This window comes from Staurois parvus, unplaced genomic scaffold, assembly GCF_062004578.1.
Source record: "Staurois parvus isolate SC_StPar_1 unplaced genomic scaffold, SC_StPar_1.0 ptg000365l, whole genome shotgun sequence".
Taxonomy (NCBI): Eukaryota; Metazoa; Chordata; class Amphibia; order Anura; family Ranidae; genus Staurois; species Staurois parvus.
In genome coordinates, this window is record NW_028318161.1 from 2,520,871 (window position 1) to 2,545,351 (window position 24,481).

The window sequence follows — 24,481 nt, forward strand, 5'->3', positions numbered from 1 at the left end:
GATAATATTCACCCAAGTGAAAACACGTGTATATATCAAACCACATACACATGCGATATACTGTGCAAAACCATGCATGTGAAATACTCTACTGTGCTAAAAACTCATGACACAGTGCACACTTCTATCAGGGTAAGGAGTGAATACCCTTACCAATATTCAAAGCAATTTATGTTTTTGATCTCAATCCACAGAAATTGCCTGGTGATATAAATCCTTTTGAAGATGTCCTCAGGGTTTGCTTTGATCCTATGATACTGTATGGATCCTTCCACCCTAGCAACTCAGATATGTTTCCACCATATACGCCAGTCAGATACCCATAGATGAGGAACAAATCATAGCGTGATACTGCCACATACTAAGATCCAAAACTTTTAATTATCCTGCTTACATTAAAAACATCTTTCCATCGCACATAGCATATAAAGACCTGTCTGCCATCCGGAATCCAGGAGAGTCCTAATCGCAAGTCACAGCCGATTTTTTGCCCTCTCCAAGATGGCCGCCACTCCACTTCCAATATTCTCGTATGCGTCTGACGTCACCTCCCTTTGACGCGTTTCGTCATTGGACGTAATCATTTATGATTTGGACGTAACCCTTTATGATTACGTCCAATGACGAAACGCGTCAAAGGGAGGTGACGTCAGACGCATACGAGAATATCGGAAGTGGAGTGGCGGCCATCTTGGAGAGGGAAAAAAATCGGCTGTGACTTGCGATTAGGACTCTCCTGGATTCCGGATGGCAGACAGGTCTTTATATGCTATGTGCGATGGAAAGATGTTTTTAATGTAAGCAGGATAATTAAAAGTTTTGGATCTTAGTATGTGGCAGTATCACGCTATGATTTGTTCCTTATCTATGGGTATCTGACTGGCGTATATGGTGGAAACATATCTGAGTTGCTAGGGTGGAAGGATCCATACAGTATCATAGGATCAAAGCAAACCCTGAGGACATCTTCAAAAGGATTTATATCACCAGGCAATTTCTGTGGATTGAGATCAAAAACATAAATTGCTTTGAATATTGGTAAGGGTATTCACTCCTTACCCTGATATAAGTGTGCACTGTGTCATGAGTTTTGAGCACAGTAGAGTATTTCACATGCATGGTTTTGCACAGTATATCACATGTGTATGTGGTTTGATATATACACGTGTTTTCACTTGGGTGAATATTATCGGATTGATTTCACATGTAAATTTTTATTTATAAAGGATAATGCACTATGTATATTTTGTTTTTTTTGAGGTAATCAAGGTTTTGCAAGCAGCGGAGACTTTTTTACACTTGAATCAATTTTTTGGACTACACGTATTTATTTATTTATTTTATTGTGATATTGGACTTTAATTTGAAATTGGACTTTAATTTGAAAAATTATAGATTTTGGATTTTTGAAATTATTATATAATGAAAGGTTCCTTTTATTAATTGTCACTGAGCATATTTATATTTATAAAATATCAAAATACTAATTTTTAAACCACAGAAGTTCCAAACCCTTTTGTTCTACAAATGGCCAAGCAACTTGGTTTGGTTACATTTTTGTATTTACTGCTATGTTTTTTTTTTTTTTGTTTTTTTTTTTGTTTTTTTTTAAATAGGACCTTTTCCTCTTGAACTGCAGGTGTCTATAATTTGTCCATAACAGTCAAATAAACAAACTATTGCCATGGTACATGAAATAATAATTTACCAGTACAGTTGTAGAAAGGATTTCATAGAATTCCTAGCCCTCTAACTGGCCAGCTGTTTTTAGATAATGTGTGTCCCTCTTACTCATTCACACTAGTGCTTCTACTTTTAAATTCAAAAGTGATCTTGGATGTACAATTTAACCATCTGCATACGTTTGCTGTATTTAGAGTTTCTTATGAGATCCTGGAAGCAAAAGAGTCTAATATCTCTAAACATTGCTAAACTGCACCTAAACACAGGTAGACGATCAATGTGAATGGCATCATTGAAAGATCATTACTGGCATTTATATATGTTTAGAAATGTCCCCTAAATGCAGGTTTGACACTGACAGTGTGAATGGATGTAATTCTTTACTTAGCAGTTTTAGCATTTAAAGTTACTGAAAACCAAATCAGGGGAATTTAATATGGCCCTAAGAACAGATTAAAATTTTTTCCCCAGTATTTTCTCCTGTATAAATGTGACAAATAAAAAAGAAAAACAAAAAAAAAGAAAGTTTCACTGTACAACATAATGTAAATTGAAGACATGCCAGTAACACTTCCTTAGGGACAATTCACACCAGGTGTGGTGGGACTGCAGTGAGCAGCTATTCAACCACAGTCCCTCCGCAAGACGAGGCAAAGTGAGTAGTCCCTATGTACTCTGTACTATGTATGCTGAAAAGAAAAAAAAAAAAAAAAAAAGCATGGCAGGCTGTACTTAATTTCAGTGCAGCGCAATGCAAGGTAAACCATCTCCTCGCACCATGAGGTGGCCAATAGAACTTTATCAAATGTAATTTGCATGACATTTCAATAAAGCTTGTCTGAGTAAAAAAGAAAAAAATGAGAACACTGCGATTTGCTGGGATTGATGCGTCAGCACTGCAGTTGTCCTGCTGCATCACACTGCACAACTGCCGTTGCTGGTGTGAATTGACACTTAGGGTGATAATGTTCACAAATGGAGAACAGGGTTGTTATCCTAGGCTGCTCGCTCTTGATTTAGATAACAGAAAAACTCCACTTCTCCTCATCTTCATTATAAATACAAAACTAGACAGGTCTGATAACGATGTCCAAGAGTTCGGTGCATCAGTCATATCGCTACAGAAAGTTAGGAGTTCACTGGATTTCTGGATCACCAGGTATATTGTGCACTTCACAGACATAACAAAATGCTTTCAATTGTATCATTAAAGTGGTTGTAAACTTACCGGAGTCCCATCTCCATCCACCGATGTGCACGATAGCCGCAGCTCTCCCTGGTCTCTCCCTCCTCTTTGGTTGAGACAGCAGCAGTAGCCATTGGCTCCTGCTACTGTCAATCACAGCCAGTGAGTCAATGAGGAAAGATTGGGGGTAGGGCCGAAACATGCTATGTGTGTGAATGGACACTCAGAGTAGCGGCTTGGGAGCAAGCCTGCTCAGCTGCCTCCATGGCAAGCTGCTTGCTATGAGGGCACTAGGCAGGAGAGAGGAGTCTGGAGGCCAGCGGGGGACCTGAAAAGAGGAGGATTGGAGCTGCTCAGTGCAAAAACATTGCACAGAGCAGGTAAGTAGAACATGTTTGTTATTGAAAAAAAAAAGAACCTTTAATATCACTTTAACAGATCAAAAGGGAGCAAGTAAAAGAAGTTAATCGTTAGAAGTTACACTTTAAAAAAATGCCACTTTGCTAAATATACTGTATGCAGTTGTACAGCTTTCTTACCTCTAGGATATGGTCTCCTGGCATAATTTTGCCATCAGTAGCAATCAATGAGTCTTTTAGCACCTCCTGCACCACAATATTGCCCAAAGGAGTGTCTCTGCCCCCCACAATGCGCATACCAAGCTCCTCCTCTTGGTCATCACGATGTATTTCTATGTTGCTTGTCTCTGCTACAAGACTTGTTCTGTGAGGTTGATCTGAGAGAATGGAAATCAGGTTACAATAGATAAAAGTTCCCCCACAATATTGCAGGAAAGTAGGAGGAAAAATACTTTAAATCCTGATAAAACAACTCACCATCATCATGTTCATCAAAAGCTGGATTAACTAAACCTGGCTCAGATGTACCAAGAGCCACCACTGCAGCCATGGACAAGTCTGCCAAGGCACTGGAGATATCACTTGCTTGGCAGCGTTCATTCTCTCGGGGACCCTTGCCCACACTACCTGGGGAGCTCTTCCTTTCTTTCTCTGCCTTGTATTTTCTGAAACCTGCACACCTAATACATAACAGACAAATCATTTTGGGTTAGTTTGGGTGGACTTTTTTTTTACCCACAAAGACAATGCAGACTGAAATATTTCATATAAAACACATAAACCAATATGTGGCCTAATAGGCTAAACCAAAAAAACATAAGCCGTGCACACACACACACACACACACACACACACACACACACACACACACACACACACGATAGGATTATATAATAAACCCACGGATAAGTTTCAGGCCACAAATGTCACACAGATATTCTGGTATCACACATTAATGAAAACACAAGTTTTGGTGGTGTAATGTCTACACACAGTACAATTAAGACAACAGATTGAGCTGCTTAGATATAGGCGTTATGACGGTTTTACAGCTCCTCCTAGGAGTGTCTGACTTTTTTTTTTCCTGCCTCTAAACTTCCCTGAATGTTAACCTATGTGTCCATACACACAAACATTTAGAAGTTTTTAGTAGCAGGAGAGTTTAGACGCAGGAAAAAAACCCAGGGCCACTGTGTCCAGGAGAACCAGATTTTTTTTTAATCAGAAATTATGCCTGCCATGAGGAAATGTGTCTAAACGCGCATTAATGTTAGGTGCATTTATCGCTTGATTGTTAATTCATTTCAATGGCCAGAATAAATTACTTATTCTGGCCAATGAATTGAAATAATGCCCGAACACTTGAAGCCTGTAAATGAGTTACACACTTTTACAAGCCTCAGGCTTCTTTTGCCCAAAACGCTGCTGCCAGGAAAAGGCTTCTAGTAGAGTTAAATAAAACCGTCCAGTGTACATGAGGCCTTAACCTGGCATGAAGAAGCATCCATTATATACAGTGAAAACTACAAACAGTAATCAAAACCAACAAGAATGACAAAATTACATATCTAACAGCATCATCAGCATTCAAAATTAATCAAATAACAGCTGGTGAACTTAAAGGACATAGTAAAAATACAGGCAAGATTACCATTTTAAAATATTAGGTATATGCCAATAATGAGTGAAACAAAAGGCGCAGAAAGTCTCCACCACTCTCAGCTCAAGACAATGCCATTCAGGCCTCATGCACACTGGAGTGTTTGTCAAACTTCTCTGAACACCTTTGTTCTTGGCTGTTTGTTTATTCCATTGACCACAATATTTATTCTGGCCACTGAAATGAACGCTGAAGCGCTAAATGTGCCTAAACTTTAGGCCTGTGAAGTGGTTTTTCTGCTCAAATGCTCCTCTCCTGAACGCACACGTGATATTTTTTTTTCAGCCTCTAAACATTCCTTTTCTAATATGCCTGTAAACGAGTTTGTGTGCATGACCATATAGACAGATTTGTGTTTAGAGGCTTTAAAAAAAATGCCTGTAAAAGCGACATTTTTTACGTCCTGTGTGCATGAGGCCCAAAACATCAGTTTACCTGGGGCACTTATTTAAATGGTTTTGTATATGGCAGTGGTCTCCAAACTTTCTAAATGAAGGGCCAATTTACTGTCCATCAAACTGTAGGAGGGCTGGACTATGGCCAGCAGGAGTAGAAAATGTCTGTGTGTCAATGGGAGTTAACAGTGTCCCTTTCGTTGGCGCCAGGGGGAGGAATTGTGCCCCATCGTTGGCGCCAGGGGGAGGAATTGTGCCCCATCGTTGGCGCCAGGGGGAGGAATTGTGCCCCATCATTGGCGCCAGGGGGAGGAATTGTGCCCCATCGTTGGCGCCAGGGGGAGGAATAGTACCCCATTGTTGGTGCCAGTGGGAGGAATAGTACCCCATTGTTGGTGCCAGTGGGAAGAATACTACCCCACTGTTGGTGCCAGTGGGAGTAAGAGTGCTACATCGTTGGTGTTAATGGGAAGAATAGTGCCCCATCATTGGGTGTCAGTGGTAGGAACTATGTCCTACTTTTGCTGACAGTGGGGGGAATAATGGCCCACGGGCCAGATAGAATCAAGCAAAGGGCCACATTCGTCCCCAGGGCCACAGTTTGGAGACCACTGGTAATGGCATACGTTTTTCAATGCTCATCTTAAGAAAAGGGATTAGTTAGATATAGAATATCCTTCAACATCTCTAAATAGAGAAGATGTAAATAGGGCTGAAACAACTAATCAACATAATCGTGTCAATGTCAAATAGTGTCAGCTCTTTTCAAAATTGATTAGTTGGTCAACCGATTAGTTGGCCTGCATACAGAATGCATTAGTTGTCTACATATCAGAAAATACATTGTCAGTACGTGCCTGCAAACTAGTGTGAGAAGCAATGCCTCATGGGACAAGTAGTCATTGGCAGGAGAAGGAAGTAATTTATAGTGATTCTAAAAGGCAGAAGTTTGTTTTTTACCTTGCTAGGAGGGGCACTCTATACTACAAAACCATTGCACAGAGCAGGTAAGTATGCAAAGCAGGTAGAAAAAAAACTCCCAAAAACAGTCAGGGCTCTTAGTAAAAGCAGCACATATTACACATTGTTAAGCACACAGTTAACCCTTTGATTGCCCCAGATGTTAACCCCTTCCCAGCCAGTGTCATTAGTACAGTGAACCGCATCACTGATCATTGTATTAGTGGCACTGGAGAAGTCAGTGTCAGTCAGCTCCCACCCAGTGTCAGATTGCCTGCCGCACTATCACAGTCCCACTATAATTTGCTGATCACCATCAGTACTAGTAAAATAAATAAACAAACAAAAATTCCAGTATATATACAGCATAGTTTGTAGATGCTATAACTTTCACACAAACCAATCAATACACAGTTATTATCAAAGACGGATACAATACAATAATTTTGACTTAAGTTTATATTAAAAATGTTTTATTTTATTTTTTATTGGATATGTTTTATAGCAGAAATTAAAAAAATAATTTTTTTGTTCAAAAATGTTGGTCTTTTTTTGTTTATATAATAAAAAATAAAAACCCAGTGATGATCAAATACCACCAAAAGAAAGTTCTATTTGTTTGAAAAAAAGATATAAATTTATTTTGGCTACAGTGTTGTATGACTGCACAATTGCCAGTTAAAGTAGTGCAGTGCCAAATAGCAAAAAAAAAAAAAAAAGCAGGTGATTCCCCGCCGGCACCCGGTGATCACAGAGTATCACTGACGGGGGAGAGCACACAGTAAAACAGCACACAGTTAACCCTTTGATTACCTCAGATGTTAACAGCTTCCTGCTCAGTGTCATAAGTAGTGTGTCAGTGCTTTTTATTAGCACTGGCCACTGTATTAGTGTCACTGGGGATGTCAGTGACAGTCAGTTCCCCCCCCCCCGTGTCACAATGCCCGCCGCAGTCCTGCAATAACTCACTGATCGACGCCATTACTAGTATATAAAAAAAAAACAAATTCCAGTATATATACACACCACCATTTGTAGATGCTACATCTTTCACATAAACCAATTACTTTACACGTATTGGGATTTTTTTGTTTCAGCAAAAACATGTAGCAGATTACATTTTGGCCTAAATGTATGACGAAATTTGATTATTTAATTTTTTTTACCGGACATGTTTAATAGCAAAAAGTAAAAAATATAGTATTTTTCTCAAAATTGTCAGTCTTTTTTTGTTTATCGTGCAAACATTTTTAAAAAAATCAAAGGCGATCAAATACCACCGAAAGAAAACTCCCATATGTAGGAAAAAAAAAAAAAAAGGACAAATTTCATTTGGGTGCAGCGTTGCATGACTGCGCAAAAGGGGGGGGGGGGAAATCCTCTGGAGGGCAAATGGTTAAAACTGACTAAAATTAAGATGATTTATTGGTGAAATTTGTGCAAATAGTTTCATTCTGGTTAAATAAAAAAGCACAATAAAATAATATTTACAGTAATCTAGTAAAATGTATTTTTCACTCCTATTACATCCTTGATCTCAAGTGTTAATACATATTTAGTCAACGTGCTTTATATATTTTATACGATATACATTCACAATTTACATAGGCTTTGCTGTTTCCAGGTCAATGGTTCGGAGTTCAACAACAAACATCACAAAGAGTACCATGCGATTCTTTGAAACAGTGTAATATTTACAGAGCACTCCCTGGGTCTGGACTATGAAATCATTAATCAAGGACGTTTAGTGTACAGCGTGCCCTTCAATTCTTACTCCAGCTAGGACCACATACCAATTACAAAGATAGCTCGAAGTAAATCCATAAATGTAAATGTTTGCAAAGCTGAAACCATATTCCTGTCTGCAAGCTTCAATCTATACAGACAGCATGGCTAGAAATGACAAGTTCTTTTTTTCGTCAGTGTAAATGACAAAGAATGCTGGATCAAGTGAATATTTGCATACAATGTCCTGCCAACATCCGAAAATACAGTTATAAAGCCTAAAAGAATACCTATAACCCCCCTGGGATTTTAAAAGGCAGAACAAATTAGTGTTTCATCTAAAAGACAAAATGTCAATCTTTCTTTGTAGACATATTTGCATAAAATTGACCCATAGGTCTATAAAAACATGTCAAAATTGTATCCAATTAGTGACATACATGCAATCCAATGACAATACAATGTACATATACCCTTTTATACAAAGATACACCAAAATGACTGCCAATGTTTTAATGTAGCTTGGTCAGTTGATGCGTGGGTTTCCTCCGGGTACTCCGGTTTCCTCCCACACACCAAAGACATGCTGGTAGGTGAATTGGCTCCTGTCTAAATTGTCCCTAGTATGTGTATGTATGAATGTGAGTTAAGGACCTTAGCTTGTACGCCCCTTGAGGGTTAGGGACTGATGTGAATGTACAATATATATGTAAAGCGCTGCGTAAATTGACGGCGCTATATAAGTACCTGAAATAATAAATAATAAATTCCTTCTTCAGGGAGAAAGGTGAGTATGTCATTTCTACAATATAACATGCAAAAATCAATATTATATCAGACATAATTAAAAAATGCTTCAAAGGTAGAATGGGCATAGGTCAAGTATGGGCATGTACATGCTTTTTCATCAGTGTAGGGACATGCAATGCAGGGTGGCACTTCAGCAAGACGGAAAAAGGAGTTAAGTGCCTTGATGGAGAAAATAGGTGGATGAACCTTGCTGCTGCGCACAGAAAATATAGTTATTTAAAGCTTAACTTCAGGGAAACAGCCAACAGTACAGTTCAAACACAGCCTGACTGCCAAAAGTGTAGAAGTGTATCATATTATTCAGTCAGACTTGACATCTCATCAAACAGCATAACCAGGTTCTTGACCACCACTGCATTTTGTCAGGACAGTTTGGTCCAGGACCCCCAGATTTCTGACCAGCCTCCTGTTCACACTACAGTGCTGGTGTCTTGTACAGTGCAGTGTGTTGAATTAAAATGCTATGTATTATTATTATTATTATAATACAGTATTTATAAAGCGCCAATGGTTTGCTCAGCGCTGTACATTACAAAGGGGGACAGAACATGAGACAGAACAATACCAATACAATGCAAAACATGAGGGGATTCAGGGCCCTGCTCTTTCGAGCTTACAATCTAGGAGGGAGGGGATGGTGGCACAGGAGGAGATAGCTGTGGGGGATGGAGTGGTAGGAAGAGTGGAGGAGGTCGGCAGGTTAGCAGGGGGTGGGGTAGGCTTCCCTGAAGAGATGGGTTTTCAGGGTGCGCCTAAAGGAGAAGAGAGTAGGTGATAATCTGATGGGTTGGGGCAGGGAGTTCCAGAGGATGGGTGACACCCTGGAGAAGTCCTGGAGGCGGGCATGGGAGGAGGAGACCAGGGAACTAGAGAGAAGGAGGTCTTGTGAGGAGCAGAGTGTGCGTGTTGGGCGGTACTTGGATATTAGGTCAGTGATGTAGTACGGGGCAGTATGGTGGACAGCTTTGTACGTCAGCGTTAGGATTTTGAATTTGATGCGTTGCGCAATCGGAAGCCAGTGGAGGGATTGGCAGAGGGGGGTGGCGGAGATGGAGCGGTTGGAAAGGTGAATGAGTCTGGCAGCCGTATTCAGGATCGACTGAAGCAGGGATAGCCAGTGGCGAGGCAGGCCAGTGAGGAGGGAGTTGCAGTAGTCCAGTCGTGATATGATGAGGGAGTGGATGAGCTGTTTAGTGGTTTCTGGGGTTAGGAACGTGCAGATTTTGGCGATGTTGCGGAGGTGGAGTCTGCACGAGTTTGTTAAAGACTGGACTTGGGGCTGGAAGGACAGGTTGGAGTCCAGAATGACACCAAGTACTCTGGCCTGCGGGGCGGGTTTGATGGTGGCGTTGTTGGATGTGACGGAGAAGTCAATGGGGGGTGGTGTCCGGGCTGGGGGGAAGACAAGAAACTCGGTTTTGGAGAGGTTCAGTTTAAGGAAGTGGAGCGACATCCAGTCTGATATGTCGCTCAGTAGGTGTGTGATTCGGGCGGAGACCGAGGGGGTGAGGTGGGGGGTTGAGAGATAGATTTGTGTGTCATCGGCATAGAGGTGGTATTATGCATTGTAACACGATGCATGTAAATGCACAGCCATGCAACACAAGCCTATTAAGAAATTAAAAAAGCTTTTTATTATTTTGTTCCTTCCAAGGACCTATACGGCAGCCACTTTAGAGGGGGAGTGCAGAACGTGCAGTGGAAAGCTGGCCAATGAGGTGCCTTAATGGCAGGGTTTATAGACATGCTGTAGATGAGTTTGTAAGCCATGTGTGGGCTGTTACTCCAGATATCCCATTTGCCAATGCCTCTCCAAAAACAAAAATGTGTTGGACTCTCTATTTTTCTCCCTCTTACTCTTCTCAACCTACTAACAGGAAAAGGATGTGATGTCACAGGAGATAACCTGCAAAACACATAGCAATCTATTGCACATAAAAATGCCTTTTAACACATGTCAAAAATTTGTGTCACTGTAGGTCAATGGAAGGTAATGCACATCTATTTTCAAAACATTTTTTATGCATTTTAATTTACATTTATGTTTGAACAGGCTCTAAAAGCACTGCATCAGTGTAGCAGTATCGCTTTGCTTGAACCAAAATATGCTGTGGACAACAGGAAGCTTTTATGAAGATGGATTCTGGTCCTTACACATTTAAAAATATATATAGTGTGGTGTTTTTTGTTTTTTAACAAATGCCTAATTGTAGTGAAAAGTGCTTTTTAGTTTTTTTTTTTTATTATTTGTTTATATATCTGTTTGTAGCCGATTGAATTTTTCTCTATGGGCAACGACTCCACTTTCTAGCTAATTTTTGAGCCTTGAGATATCTGAAAACTGAAAAGGCAGGCCTGTAGTGTATTTAAAGGAAATCTACAGAATCCGTTTTTTGTTTCTTTTTTTTTTAAATACATAAAAATACTTTGTAAATCAGGCGCCAATACTGCTACAGAATGATATACAATAATTGGTTAGTAATGATTCATTAATATTCACACATTGTGAAAAAGGAACCAGTTTTTTTAAATGTATTTTCAGATATACCTTTGAAATGGATTAGCTTTATGTTAATAACCTCTCAGTGTTCATTAAAAATATGTAAATCCAACATTTCATATTCCTGATATGAGCTCGCTGTAACATGTACTTGTATGAAAAAGTATCCTGGTCTGTTTGTATTGCTTCCTTTGTGTGAAATCCCTGGTGTTCCTGGCAGTCCCTCTGATTTCCCTTTTTTTTTTTTTAAGCTGTGCTGAGATCTCCCATTCTCTAGGGATCAAATTTGTCCTGACACCCCCCCCCCCCAGCTATTCACTGGGAAGATCAGTGTTCTGCAGTCTCTCCCCCACTCCCAGCCAATATCTCGAAATTCCTTATGCAGAAACAGAGACTATGTGATCAGTTATATAAAAGGGAAAAAAGTATGCAGAATGATCACACGCACACACACTTACCAAAAGTATTGGGACACCCCTCCAAATCATTGGATTCAGGTGTTCCAATCACCTCCATGGCCACAGGTATATAAAATCAAGTACCTAGGCATGCAGACTGCTTCTACAAACATTTGAGAAAGAATGGGTCACTTGTAATATAAGTCTATCCTGAAGTTTCCTTGCTATTAAATATTCCACGGTCAACTGTTAGTGGTATTATAACAAAGTGGAAGCAACTGGGAACAGCAGCAACTCAGCCACGAAGTGGTAGGCCACGTAAAATGAAAGAGCGGGGTCAGCACATACTGTAGCGCACAATGTGCAGAAATCGCCAACAGTCTGCAAAGTCAATAGCTAACTTCATGTGGCCTTCAGATTACCACAACAGCTTGTTGAGAGCTTCATGGAATGGGTTTCTATGGCCAAGCAGCTGCATCCAAGCCTTCCATCACCAAGTGCAATGCAAAGCATTGGATGCAGTGGTATAAAGCACGCTGCCACTGACGAAACACGCTTCTCCATCTGGCAATCCGATGGACATGTCTGGGTTTGGCAGTTGCCAGAGGAACGGTACTTGCCTGACTGCATTGTGCCAAGTGTAAAGTTTGGTGGAGGGGGATTATGGTGTGGGGTTGTTTTTCAGGGGTTGGGCTTGGCCCTTTATTTCCAGTGGAACTCTTAAGGCGTCAGCATACCAAGACAATTTGGACAATTGCATGCTCCCAACTTTGTGGGAACAGTTTGGTGATGGCCCCTTCCTGTTCCAACATGACTGCGCACCAGTGCACAAAGCAAGGTCCATAAAGACATGGATGAGCAAGTTTGGGGTGGAGGAACTCGACTGGCCTGCACAGAATCCTGACCTCAACCTGATAGAACACTTTTGGGATGAATTAAAGCGGAGACTGCGAGCCAGGCCTTCTCATCAGACATCATGCCTGACCTCACAAATGTGCTTCTGGAAGAATGGTCAAACATTCCCATAGACACACTCCTAAACCTTGTGGAAAGCCTTCTCAGAAGAGTTGAAGCTGTTATAGCTGCAAAGTTTGGGCCAACTCAATATTGAACCCTACGAACTAAGACTGGGATGGCATTAAACTTCATGTGCGTGTAAAAGGCAAGGGGTCCCAATATACTGTGTATGTATATATATATATATATATATATATATATATATATATATATATATATATATATATATATATATATATATATATACACTCCTAGATTGTAAGCTCGAAAGAGCAGGGCCCTCAATCCCCTCATGTTTTGCATTGTATTGGTATTGTTCTGTCACATGTTCTGTCCCCCTTTGTAATGTACAGTGCTGAGCGAACTATTGGCGCTTTATAAATACTGTATAATAATAATATTAATTATATATATATATATATATACACATATACACACACACACACACTATATTGCCAAAAGTAGTTAATGCTGCTTGTAGCCACAGACTGAGTGATCCCCACCTAGGCTGGTCTGCTTGAAAGCAGTGGTTTGTTATTTGTACTGTTTTCTTAATAGAGAAGAAGCTACAGCACTTTTTTTGTAACTGAAAATAATAGTAATGTGATTCAGTTATGCTGCAATTTACCCTACGGTCTCAATTGTTAATGTTTATGATTGGCTCAGTTCTTTTCCTGCCTATAGAATCAAGTGGTAACATGTCACGCTGTCACAGGCTTTGTACAATTGTTGTGTGTGGCAGATGATACTGTACTTTACAGACTCACACCTCTTGTGAGTTTATTCATTTGTGATTTATGTACATAACAAAGCTCCGGTTTTATGTTCTGTTTGAAATCCATCTGACGTCACATAGGGTGTATAATCTTTACAATCTGTGCAGTACAATGTAGCATAGTGTTTAGGTATCATGTATGAATTTGATTTATGTAAATATTTTAGAAATGAATGTACATACCTAGACTAGTAGTGTTTGACAGTCTTACCACAAATTGGGAAATGACCATAGGAGATTCTAGGTGCACAGCCACACATACCAGGGAATGAATAAAATGCCTGGCTGTCAGAGTTAGAAGTATAGCATTAACATGAAGCAGAGTGAAACCAGTTGAAGTATAACAAAAATTCAGAGTGAAGAAATTTCCACAATCAAGGCCTCACAGAAAGCAGAATTTGTGTGTGCACTGCCCATTATTTCTTACACTACCTTACACACAAAAACTAAACCAGAGAGGTGCACTGTATAAAGCCTACATTTATAAAGATGGGTTCAAACCATAACATCGACGTGATAGAGAAACATACGATTGACACAACTTCCAGAACTGCAAGATTGGGATATATTCAGACATACAGTATATCTATTACAGGCCCTGGTTTACAGGTTGTCAGAGGAAGCATCCACTAACTGGATGGATTTATACCAAGCAATCATTATTTCAGGCCTAAATAGACATGACAGGAATGATTCTCTTCTTATTGCTTTCCTATAAATGCACATTTAAAAGAGCGACAATATATTTTTTTGTCTGGCTCAAATACTATATACTGTCTGAATGGCTGTCCAAGTGCTGGCCGTCACAGGCATCATGCACCTGCTATATAAACTGATGCTTTCACAGACTTACAACGTATTTTTATGCATTGAAATCAGGGCTTGACATATTTGCTTTGAATCGAGGAGCTAGCTAAAAAAGTTAGGAGCCAGGTTTTTTTTTGCATAGTGTTGGTTGTCAGGACCTGGGGCACGGCAAATTTTGAGCAACAAGCTTCAAGCATGATTTGCCGCACAACAAACACGGCACAACTGCACCACGTTTTAGGTGCTATTGAAAATAATGGCACTTGAACCCGCATTTTGTGATCAGAGATTCTGCCGTGATCCTAAAATGCCCAGGTATGAATGGAGCCGTCCTAATTCACACATATGCGATTCTGGATGCATTTTCAAACTCACAGATTCGCACGAGAGGCTAGATATGTATTTCTACTGAGGTGGTTCACAAGATGCCATCCACACGCATTGTGTTTTGAGTGCCATTACAAAAAGGTTCCTGTGCGAATTTGTAGCCGTGCATTCCAGACTCACAAGTGATAGAGTGGCATGCAGAGATAAGTGTTCACATGGGAGTGCTATTGACAGGTGTTTCTGCATTGAAGTCAATGGGAGGCAACTGTGCACTGAAGTCAATAAGAAGAGATTGTGCATTGAAGTCAAAGGGAGGCAATTGTGCATTGAAGTCAATGGGAAGCGATTTTGCCTTGAAGTCAATGGGATGCAATTTTGCACTGAAGTCAATGGGACCTGATTTTGCATTGAAATTAATGAGAACCGATTTTGCATTGAAGTCAATGGGAACCGATTTTGAATTGAAGTCAATGAGAACCGATTTTGCATTGAAGTCAATGGGAGCCGATTTTGCATTGAAGTCAATGGGAGCCGATTTTGCATTGAAGTCAATGGGAGCCGATTTTGCATTGAAGTCAATGGGAGCCGATTTTGCATTGAAGTCAATGGGAGCCGATTTTGCATTGAAGTCAATGGGAGCCGATTTTGCATTGAAGTCCATGGGAGCCGATTTTGCATTGAAGTCCATGGGAGCCGATTTTGCATTGAAGTCCATGGGAGCCGATTTTGCATTGAAGTCCATGGGAGCTGATTTTGCATTGAATACAATGAAAGGCGATTTTACATTGAAGCCAATAGGACACGATTTTGCACTGAAGTCATTTAGAGTAGTGGTGGTCAACTAGGCCTCAAGTGCATCAGTATATTTTTTTTTACATTTTGATTGCTGTTACAATGATTATTACTGTAACAGCAATGTTTCGAATTGTCATGAATAGGTGACATAACAGTTGTGATTACGAGTGATTTGTGATTGGCTACAGCTAATCGCATTGTACAGGGTGTTGTGATTTGCCCAGGTACCATGTGACAGATGTGGGCCAATCACAGCATCACTCTTATGAATCACATTCATTCATAACAGCTTTGTTAACGTGATCATGTGATTGCATAGCAATCACATTACGGCCTTGGATCGCTCAAAGTGGCCGGGTACTGGGAGCCGCAATCCGCTTTGTCTTGTGGACACAGCGGTCACGGAAGCAGCACGCTGCGCTCCCCTAACCTGGAGCAGGCTGGATGACCTACATGTGAGTGATCCAGCCTGCACATGCCTCCCACCCACATTAAATGTACTGTGGGCGGATGGCAAGTGACACTAAACTCTTGTTTAAAAAAAATTCTCTTGCTCGTATCTTGTAATGGACTAGGGACTATAGACTATGGGATTTGTACTGTGCTTCGAACAGTGCACATTAACTAATGCGCACTGCTAGATCCAAAGAAACAAAAGTGAAGGAAAAAAAGGATACATTTGTGAGCTCACAGAGGACAATACGAGGAGGCAGAAAAACAGCAGGAAACAATATAATGAAAAATATACTACAGAGCCAGTAAGTAGTGGACGTGTCTGGATTATTTTTGGAGAGTAAGGACATTGTTTAGTGTCACTTTAACTTTGCCTAGAATGCAATGATGTCATCGGTTTGCTCAAGCAGGAAGAAGCATATTCTCTGTTTTTTCCCCAGTGATCACTCAAACTGTCACACTGTAACTTTGCAGCAAGACATTGTAAAAAAGATGCAGTGAGGGGCTGATCTATTTTCAATATTTGTGAAGTCAGCCAAGAACGTCACAGACAATAAAATGTACATGATGTGTCATCTCCTAGCTATCATCTCAGTTCAATCAGAAGATTGCGATGCTGGATGATGCCTGAACAAAGGTGGCAGTCTTTTTTGTTAGGGGGGAATGGTGATCTTTGGGAGATATACAGTTAAATGTGTTACACTTACACATTAATTAGCATACATGCACCTAAAGGGCCTCTGTCATGGGAGAGCAATGGAGACTGTCACTGGTGTACTCTCCTTTAGGTAATGCTAATTATCTGGCTGTCATGCTGATGCCATTGTTTTGACTCAACTTGTCTAATGCCGGCCATAGACGGGTCGAAAATCGGCCAATTTTTCGGCCGAAAAAAAAAGAAAAAAAAAAAAAAAATCGCACTGTTAGTGGGTTAATTGGTCGGACGTTTTTTGCAGTTTCTTTATTGGTCATGTTGGAAAATTTGCGGCCGATTTTGACGATCAGCCGATTTTCCTGCCAATGATGGGCAAATCGGCCGATCGTTTTACCGATAAAAAATCCACGCATGAGCTGTGACCTGCAAGGGACAGAAGTTATGGGGTGAACTATGTGATTTTGTCAGCTGATTTTTTTTACCATTGGTGGTAACGTTGGCCAAACGAACGACTGAATTTTTTTTTCGAAAAATTGACCGATGTTCGACCCTTCTATGACCTACAGAAGACATATTTTATTAATTCCACCCCTTGAGTTCAAAGTGGTCCTTGCTGCTGACCCAAAACAGGTATGGGGATGGGCAATTCTGACAGTTTTCTGGTGCTCAAGTACAGCATGCTTGTTTAGGGTTTGCACCTGTAAAGTATTCCAGTCTGACACAGCTGTGTAATTGCACACAATCATTGTGCACTGTCTTTAAACTTGGTCACATAATGACAGGGGTGATCATTTTTGCTGCTAAAAATCATCACAGCCACAACAAGTAGTTGCCATATGTCTACTGCCTTTGCAGCTTAAAGTGATATTAACCACTTGCCCTCCTGAGGATTTTCCCCCTTCATGACCAGGCTATCTTTTGCATTACGGCGCTGCGTTTCTTTAACTGACAATTGCACGGTCATGTAATGCTGCACCCAAATGAAATTTCTGTCCTTTTCTTCCCACAAATTGAGCTTTCTTTTGGTGTTATTTGATCGCCTGTGCGATTTTTATTTTTTGTGCTATAAAAAAAAAAGACAAATTTGAGGAAAAAAAACAATATTTTTGACTTTTTGCTATTAAGCATTTCCAGTAAAAAAAAAAAAAAAAAAAAAAAAAATTTCATAAATTTAGGACAAAATGTATTCTGCTACATGTCTTTGCTAAAAAAAAAAAATCCCAATTTGTGTAAATTAATTGGTTTACATGAAAGTTATAGCATTTATAAATGGTAGAATATATACTGGGATTTTTTTCCTATTTTTTATTTTTACTTGTAATGGCGGCGATCAGCGAATTATAGTGGGACTGCAGAGGACATTCTGACACTGGGGGGGAACTGACTTGGTGTCACTGACATCCCCAGTGACACCAATACAGTGATCAGTGCTAAAAAAAAAAAAGCACTGAAACTATACTAATGGAACTGGGAAGGAAGTGGTTATGTGGGGTGATCAAAGGTTTAACTGTGTGCTGTTTTACTCTGTGCTGTGTCCGTGCCCTTCACTGTAAGCACACTGCTTTGGATGGCTGTGCTTTGCACAGCCATCCAAAGCAGTGTGCAGGAGCTGACAGGGAGGAGAACTGTGTTGTTTACATTCAGTTTTCTTCCCCATCGGAGATGCTCCTAAGTCACTGGGCACCGGCGAGTAATCACCGGCCAGGACCCAGTGATTGGTGGCGTGGGTAGGGTGTGTGCCCCCTACTCGGAAATGCAAAAATCACATATTTATACGTGATTTTGCGCACATGTGCCGCCCTGTAGCAGTATATCTGCTATAGTGTGGTTAGGAAGCAGTAAAAGGCAGTTTTGTTTTTTTTTATTAAAATAACAAACATGTAATACTTACCTGCTCTGTGCAGCGGTTTTACACATAGTAGCCCCGATTCTTCTCTTTTCGGGTCCTCTGTCAGCGCTCCTGCCCCTAGAGCAAGAAGCTTGTCATCTGGCCACCGAAGCAGGCTCATTCCCAAGCTCTGCTCACACACAGAGCCGCTGCTCGGCCTCGCTCTCTCTCTCCTCATTGGCTCACTGGCTGTGACTGACAGCAGTGGAAGCCAATGGCTCATCCCACCCATCCTACAAAGGATACATGAAGCTTCAAACAGAAATGGATTGTGAAGGCTGTAAACCACACAGTTCCATGTGCAGGCCTCACAGTACAGACCTGATGGTCTGATGAGGTACTGATTTCTTGTTTATGTCTTTCCCATGACTGATATCTGCTGATTTTTTTTAAACAAATGTGCCGTTATTCATTAGCATACACGTGTCTCAGTAGAAACGAAGGTGGTATTTACATGAACTGACATTTTCCAGTGCCTTGATCTTTGATGTTTACCTGTTGCGTAGGTGGGGCTCCAGCTCGCAGCGCTGCATGACCTGTTTGCATTCTGCTAGGAATGGACAGGTGACACTCAACTTATCCAACAGGTTTCTCACCAGAAGGCTGGACTTATGACAATCGTGAAAGCATAACTTCTTGCGGTCCATAGGACAAAAGTCCTTCTCATGTAGAAAGTTTTTCAGGCACCTGTAGCAGTATGTGTGACCACAAGGCGTGTCCATGGGTTGCAGTAGTGGCTGCAGACAGATGTGACAGACCAGCTCATCGTCCACCTCATCCTGGAAGTTGTAGATGTGGGTTTCGATTATTAGGTGAGGCTGTCCACAGTCTGAACACAGCTCAGGCGTTGCAGCAGTTCCTTCTGTTGGTGCCAAGTCAGCCATTGTCAAATTGTGATCTGCCAGGATTACAGACAAGGTGGCCACAGCATGACTTTCTAAATAGGAAAAAAAAGAAAAAGAAAAAAAAACTGTCAAAACAAGAACTATTTTTGTCTCTGTTCTGAAAATAGTATCTCATGTTCTAACTCTCTGCTATTAAAGTTACATCATTATTATTATTACTATACAGCTGATCATTAAATGTACAGGGCTGTCACCAGCACAGGCTGCTATTATCGGGACATCAGGGAATAGCTGTGTGGTATCATTATAATTAAAAAAGCAAGGTGTGTCCCTGTAAAGATCAAGTCAGATGTCTAAATGCAAAATTAAAGGCCTCAACAGACAAACATAGTGCATAAACAAAACGTTTTCTGCATATTGCAAAGTAATATTGCTACCCAAGTAAATGGTTAACAAAAACAAATAAATAATCTAAACCAGCAAAACCAGGAAAGTCTCCTTGCTGTATCAGGCAGAGAAGTAGAGTCTAGTAGTGTGCACATGACGGCAAAGTGACAAATGCAGTACGGGCTGTAGATCACGCCAACAACTCCACCATATGCCAGGTCCTACCTGTCAGTGTGACTGCCTCCCTCCCTGGATGGAAGTCAAACATTAATCCAGGTAGTGAAAACTAATCCACAGGCTGGTCCAGCAATGAAAGAAGCACTTTAACACACTTGATCCCACTTCCCTGCTCTTCTGTGCCTCTTGCTGCATTACCATCATTAAGTGTGAAGCAGCACACTGCATTGCTCTGTTGTTTCTGCAACAACACACAGTGGGAGGTAACAAAGTGTAAATCACAGAACTCTGCATTATGCTAGATACCTGCAAGTTCCCAGGACTATCCCATTATGCCTCCCAGCACGGTGCTCTGCTAGGGTACCTGTATGGGGCATGTCATGACAAAGTCCTACAAAGCCAGGACACTGGCCACAGGATGGCCAGACAGGTCAGCAATGTATTGTGCCTGCAGCCAAGTAATTCAATGCTACAGGATTTTTTGTTTTTTGTAGAGCAAGAACAAACAGAGGAAACAGTGGTAGGTGTGTCTTCACTTAAAACCCTTTCACTGCCAGCTGGCATGGCTTGCACAGCAGATCCATGTGACGAAGCAGTGACTCACGCACAGCACGCAGGAACTTAGAACTTGCACTGCCTTGTGAAAATAGACTGTTGTACAATGATTCATGGGTGAAAGTAAAGCAGATCTTTAACACTCTAAGCTAGATTTGGCATTAAAGCAAAAGCATTATCCAAAAAACAAACAAACAAACAAAAACACCTCTGCATACACTCCACTTAAAACATAGTTTTATTAATTAAAGAGCACCACAAACCAAAAATGCTATTTAATTCATAGTTAATATTCAAAGCAACTCACCCATCCATTCATGTCTCCTTGCTTTATTTTGTTGAGAAATCATTTTGACCCCCACCCTTGCCATTTCTGGCAGTGGACATCTTGAATAATGGCAGATGATTCATGTAGCATTTACTTCCTGGAATCCATCTGCCCTTAGCTTAGGAATTGGCTGAGCTGAGAACCCTCCCTTCCTGAAGACTGCTGGGATGTGACATTTGCCTAAACCTGGAAACCAGGAAGTAACTGAAGCAACGTAAAAAAAAAAAAGTAAATATATTTTCCTATCCATTTACTAATGCTAGCAACATAAGTATGAAAAATAGTCCATGTTGATTGAGAGAGTGAAGTTCCACTTTAAGCTGGGCTTACACTCGTCAAAAGATCTGCCAGGGATCGGTCGAATTTCAATCAGCGTGTAGCCTCTACCATGGGTGCCACTGTCAGAATATGTCCCATCCTGCTGACTGAACAAAAAAAGGGCTTACTCTATTCCATTTCTAAGAGCACCCTTTATTTCATTACAGAACTACTAAATCAGACCATACACAATAAAATCTGACTGTACAATCTCCTTTATATCTACTAACGCCCTAAGGCTCAAAACAAGCTCTTCTTTTATCTTCAAGTGACACTATGTTCAGGTGTGAATGGGCACAACTGATATCCATGGGATTTTAGATGTGAATGGGGTCAAAAGAAACTGAAGCTCAAGGCACCCACCAACAGTATCAGTTCCTACCTTCCAATCTTCCTAGGTCTTGCAGGATTGCAATGAAATCTTGGCATCCCGCATCTGCTGTGCACCAGATCCCAATGCTGGAATTGAGTTCTGGCACTTCGCTCCACTAATTTAATTTGCAAGCAGCTAGCAGGGAGAGATGCCGCTGCAGTGGTGGCTGGCAGGGGATTGCAGCATCAGCAACCCAGGGCGAGCAAGCAGAAGATTTGGGGCATGTGTCTTGGTCCCTGACCCCCGACACTGCAATTCCCTGCCAACCACCACTGCAGCAGCTGTAATCTCTCCCTGCCTGCTACCTGTCACATCAAAACATATAAGAATGAAGGGAAACTTCTAGATGTCTCCTCTGCTCCGATGAGCTGCTGTGACCCCATTCATAGTGCCTACACATTTTTCAGTAGTGTCATTAGGATCTCAAGAGCCCAGGGGTCTTCACTGTGCAGAAATAAGTTAAGCCACACCCAATATTTAGCATAATTTAATCACACCCACTTCTTGCGGCAACGAGCTCCATATGTACTGTAAGTGGCCATTTCTCCAATGCATCCATCATTTGCAGAATAAATAGTAAGATTACAGCTAAAGTATAGCCACTGAATAGCCAGGACCCTGCATTCACTATACCTGGTCTCTCACAGTGCACAGAACATGGAAATGTGTGTCTGTGTCAGTGTCCAGCAGAGCTCTGGTTAAAGCTTGTAGGAGGAGTTTTCTTTCTGCTCTAGGAGGATGCAGAATCCCTCAGCTTCTGTCTGGACAGTGCCGATTGGCCCTGTGTTGATCACATGCACCCTCCCAAGAAAAAAAAAAAAACTCTCGAGCAATGCATACCAAACTGAGCATGTCCAGAGTGTCTTCACATGATATGACTTATCAGGTGATAAGAGAGGAACACTGGAAGAAGGGGAGGATCAGAGAAGACAGGATCAAACAGCTTTTGTACACAATGCAGAGGATTAACCCCTTAGGTTCTACAGTGAGTATATCAAGCATGCTTTACTGCATATACAGACTGATTTTACTGTTGTGGGTTTAGTAACACTTTAAGGAACGTGCATCAATGAAATTTATGTCATATGTTAACATGCATTGTGTTAAGGCAACTTATTCAAAATGAAAAGCCTGCCAATGCACCCAAACATGTTTAAAAGTAAATCATTACAGTAAGATGTAGCATGCTACAACACAGGTGCATGGTCTTAGCGAGTTGGGGTGCCATTAAAAAGAAATGATGTGTTACTGCATGATGTGGTAATACACGTTACCACTACACAGAACTGTAAATGGGCCTTTAATGTTAGATTCCAGATCACCTTTAACATGGGCCACAGGAGTGCCTTCTGAAGATACAAATTTAGTGTTACTAAACCCACAACAGTAAAATCAGTCTGTATATGAAGTAAAGCATGCTTGTTATACTCACTGTGGAACCTAAGGGGGTAATCTTATGCATTGTGTAAAAAGGTTGTTTGATCCTTCCTTACCTGCCCCTCCTCTTGTTGAAATGACCACCTGATACAGACTGAACCCGTGGTCACATGCACATGCTCAATTTGGTGTGTATTGCTAGAGAGGTTTTTTTTTTTCTTTGGAGGGTGCATGTGATCAGCACAGGGCCAATCAGCACTGATCAAACAGAGGGTCAGGGGTTTCACATACTCCTAGAGCAGAAAGAAAACTCCTCCTACAAGCTTTAACCAGTGCTCTGCTGAAGTCACAAGACTGTTCTAACTGCTGATGTGAAACGGTATTTACCAGTTTGTATTTACTAAAATAATTGCATTTCCATGTTCTGTGTACTGTAGGAGGCCAGATATAGTGAATGCAGGGTAATGGGTTTAGTATCACTTTAAGCACTTAAATTGCTAATTGTTTATTGCAGCAAGAAAGTTCAACATACAGTGCAACAGCCTGGGCCTCCAGCAGTCCAAAGCACCTCCTGCACACTGCGGTAATCAACAGTGCTTATGCTTCCAGTCAGACTGCAGGCACAGTCATGTAACATGGACATCTTTTATTTATTTTTAAGTGTATGGTTAAGGATAGGTCTGGGTGCATTTTTGACACAGTTTAAATCTACATTTACATACTGAAACAAGTATGTAGAATAGATCTCACTTTGAGTTTGCTTGTTCCAGGTCAGATAAAGCCAGGCAGCTAGTATTTTCAGAAGGGGGTCATCAATGGCCACCTCCATACTGCTTCCAGCACAGGTACTATGAATGTACTGTGAAAGCAGAACTGGGAGTGTGGGCAGTGTAGAATTACAGGTAGCTTGAATACATACAGTATAATAAAAAGGTAAATTGCTGTCAATTTTGGTACCGAAGGCTGAAGCCACATGTTTCTCTTTACAATTACATGGACCATATGTCTTTTAATAGAGTATAGAGGCTACCAGGGGGATTAGATGGTATACATTACACTCCCACACATGAAGGCAAAGCAAACACCACAAATTTACACGTTGTGGGTTTTAACAATATTACAATGTGTAAGCAGCTGGAAGAAATACCGTATGCATTACACTTGTGACATGAATATGTGAATTTTCATACAAGGCAGAACAAAATGGCCATCAGTCCAGCTCAGTTGTTTCAGTGCAAGACAACCAGGCTTACTCAATGTGCAAAGTTTAAGAACCCACAACAACCTTTCAGGATTACTTTTATTGACATGAATAAACAAAATCCTGATTGTTTAGTATAGGTCATTGCCCTTGGAATGAAATAGGCACTGCAAAGGGCAATGATGAAGTACAAACGATTGTGTTGCATGCTACTAAAGCTGGCTAGACACTGAGGAAATGATCCATCCATCCCCCATTCATAGATCCTGTTACATTCATAGAAGCTGGGTGGAAAGGGCAGACATAGTTGGGCACTCTTGATGAGAGGCCGTGACAGCCCCTTAGTTCTATTACCTCTACTGCACAGCACCAAAGATTACAGTGTAGTGGCTTGGACGGAAGAGGATCTCAGCTAATAGAAGAGCAATCAGCACAAAAAACACTTCCTACTGACTGTACGTTAGGTCCCTTGTGATTTTTTTTTTTGTGCATTCAGCCTTTAGCCTGGGTTCACTACATGCGGTGCG

The 24,481-nt window shown here is 41.0% G+C and overlaps 1 protein-coding gene across 3 annotated transcripts in view; it reads right to left on the reverse strand.

Moving 5' to 3' along the window:
* Positions 1-24,481, reverse strand: part of LOC149456272 (ligand of Numb protein X 2-like) — a 97,957-nt gene that overhangs the window by 23,372 nt on the left and 50,104 nt on the right. For 2 of the 3 annotated variants that reach the window (XM_089685198.1, XM_089685197.1), the window contains exons 2-4: positions 18,889-19,330; positions 3,706-3,908; positions 3,409-3,605 (exon numbers count right to left, since the gene is read on the reverse strand). In XM_089685198.1, the coding sequence (XP_089541324.1) occupies positions 3,409-3,605; positions 3,706-3,908; positions 18,889-19,277 (789 nt within the window). In that variant the 5' untranslated portion in view covers positions 19,278-19,330. Of the gene's footprint in view, positions 1-3,408; positions 3,606-3,705; positions 3,909-18,888; positions 19,331-19,850; positions 20,158-24,481 lie in introns of those variants that run through there. The other variant, XM_089685196.1, reaches the window with a different exon arrangement.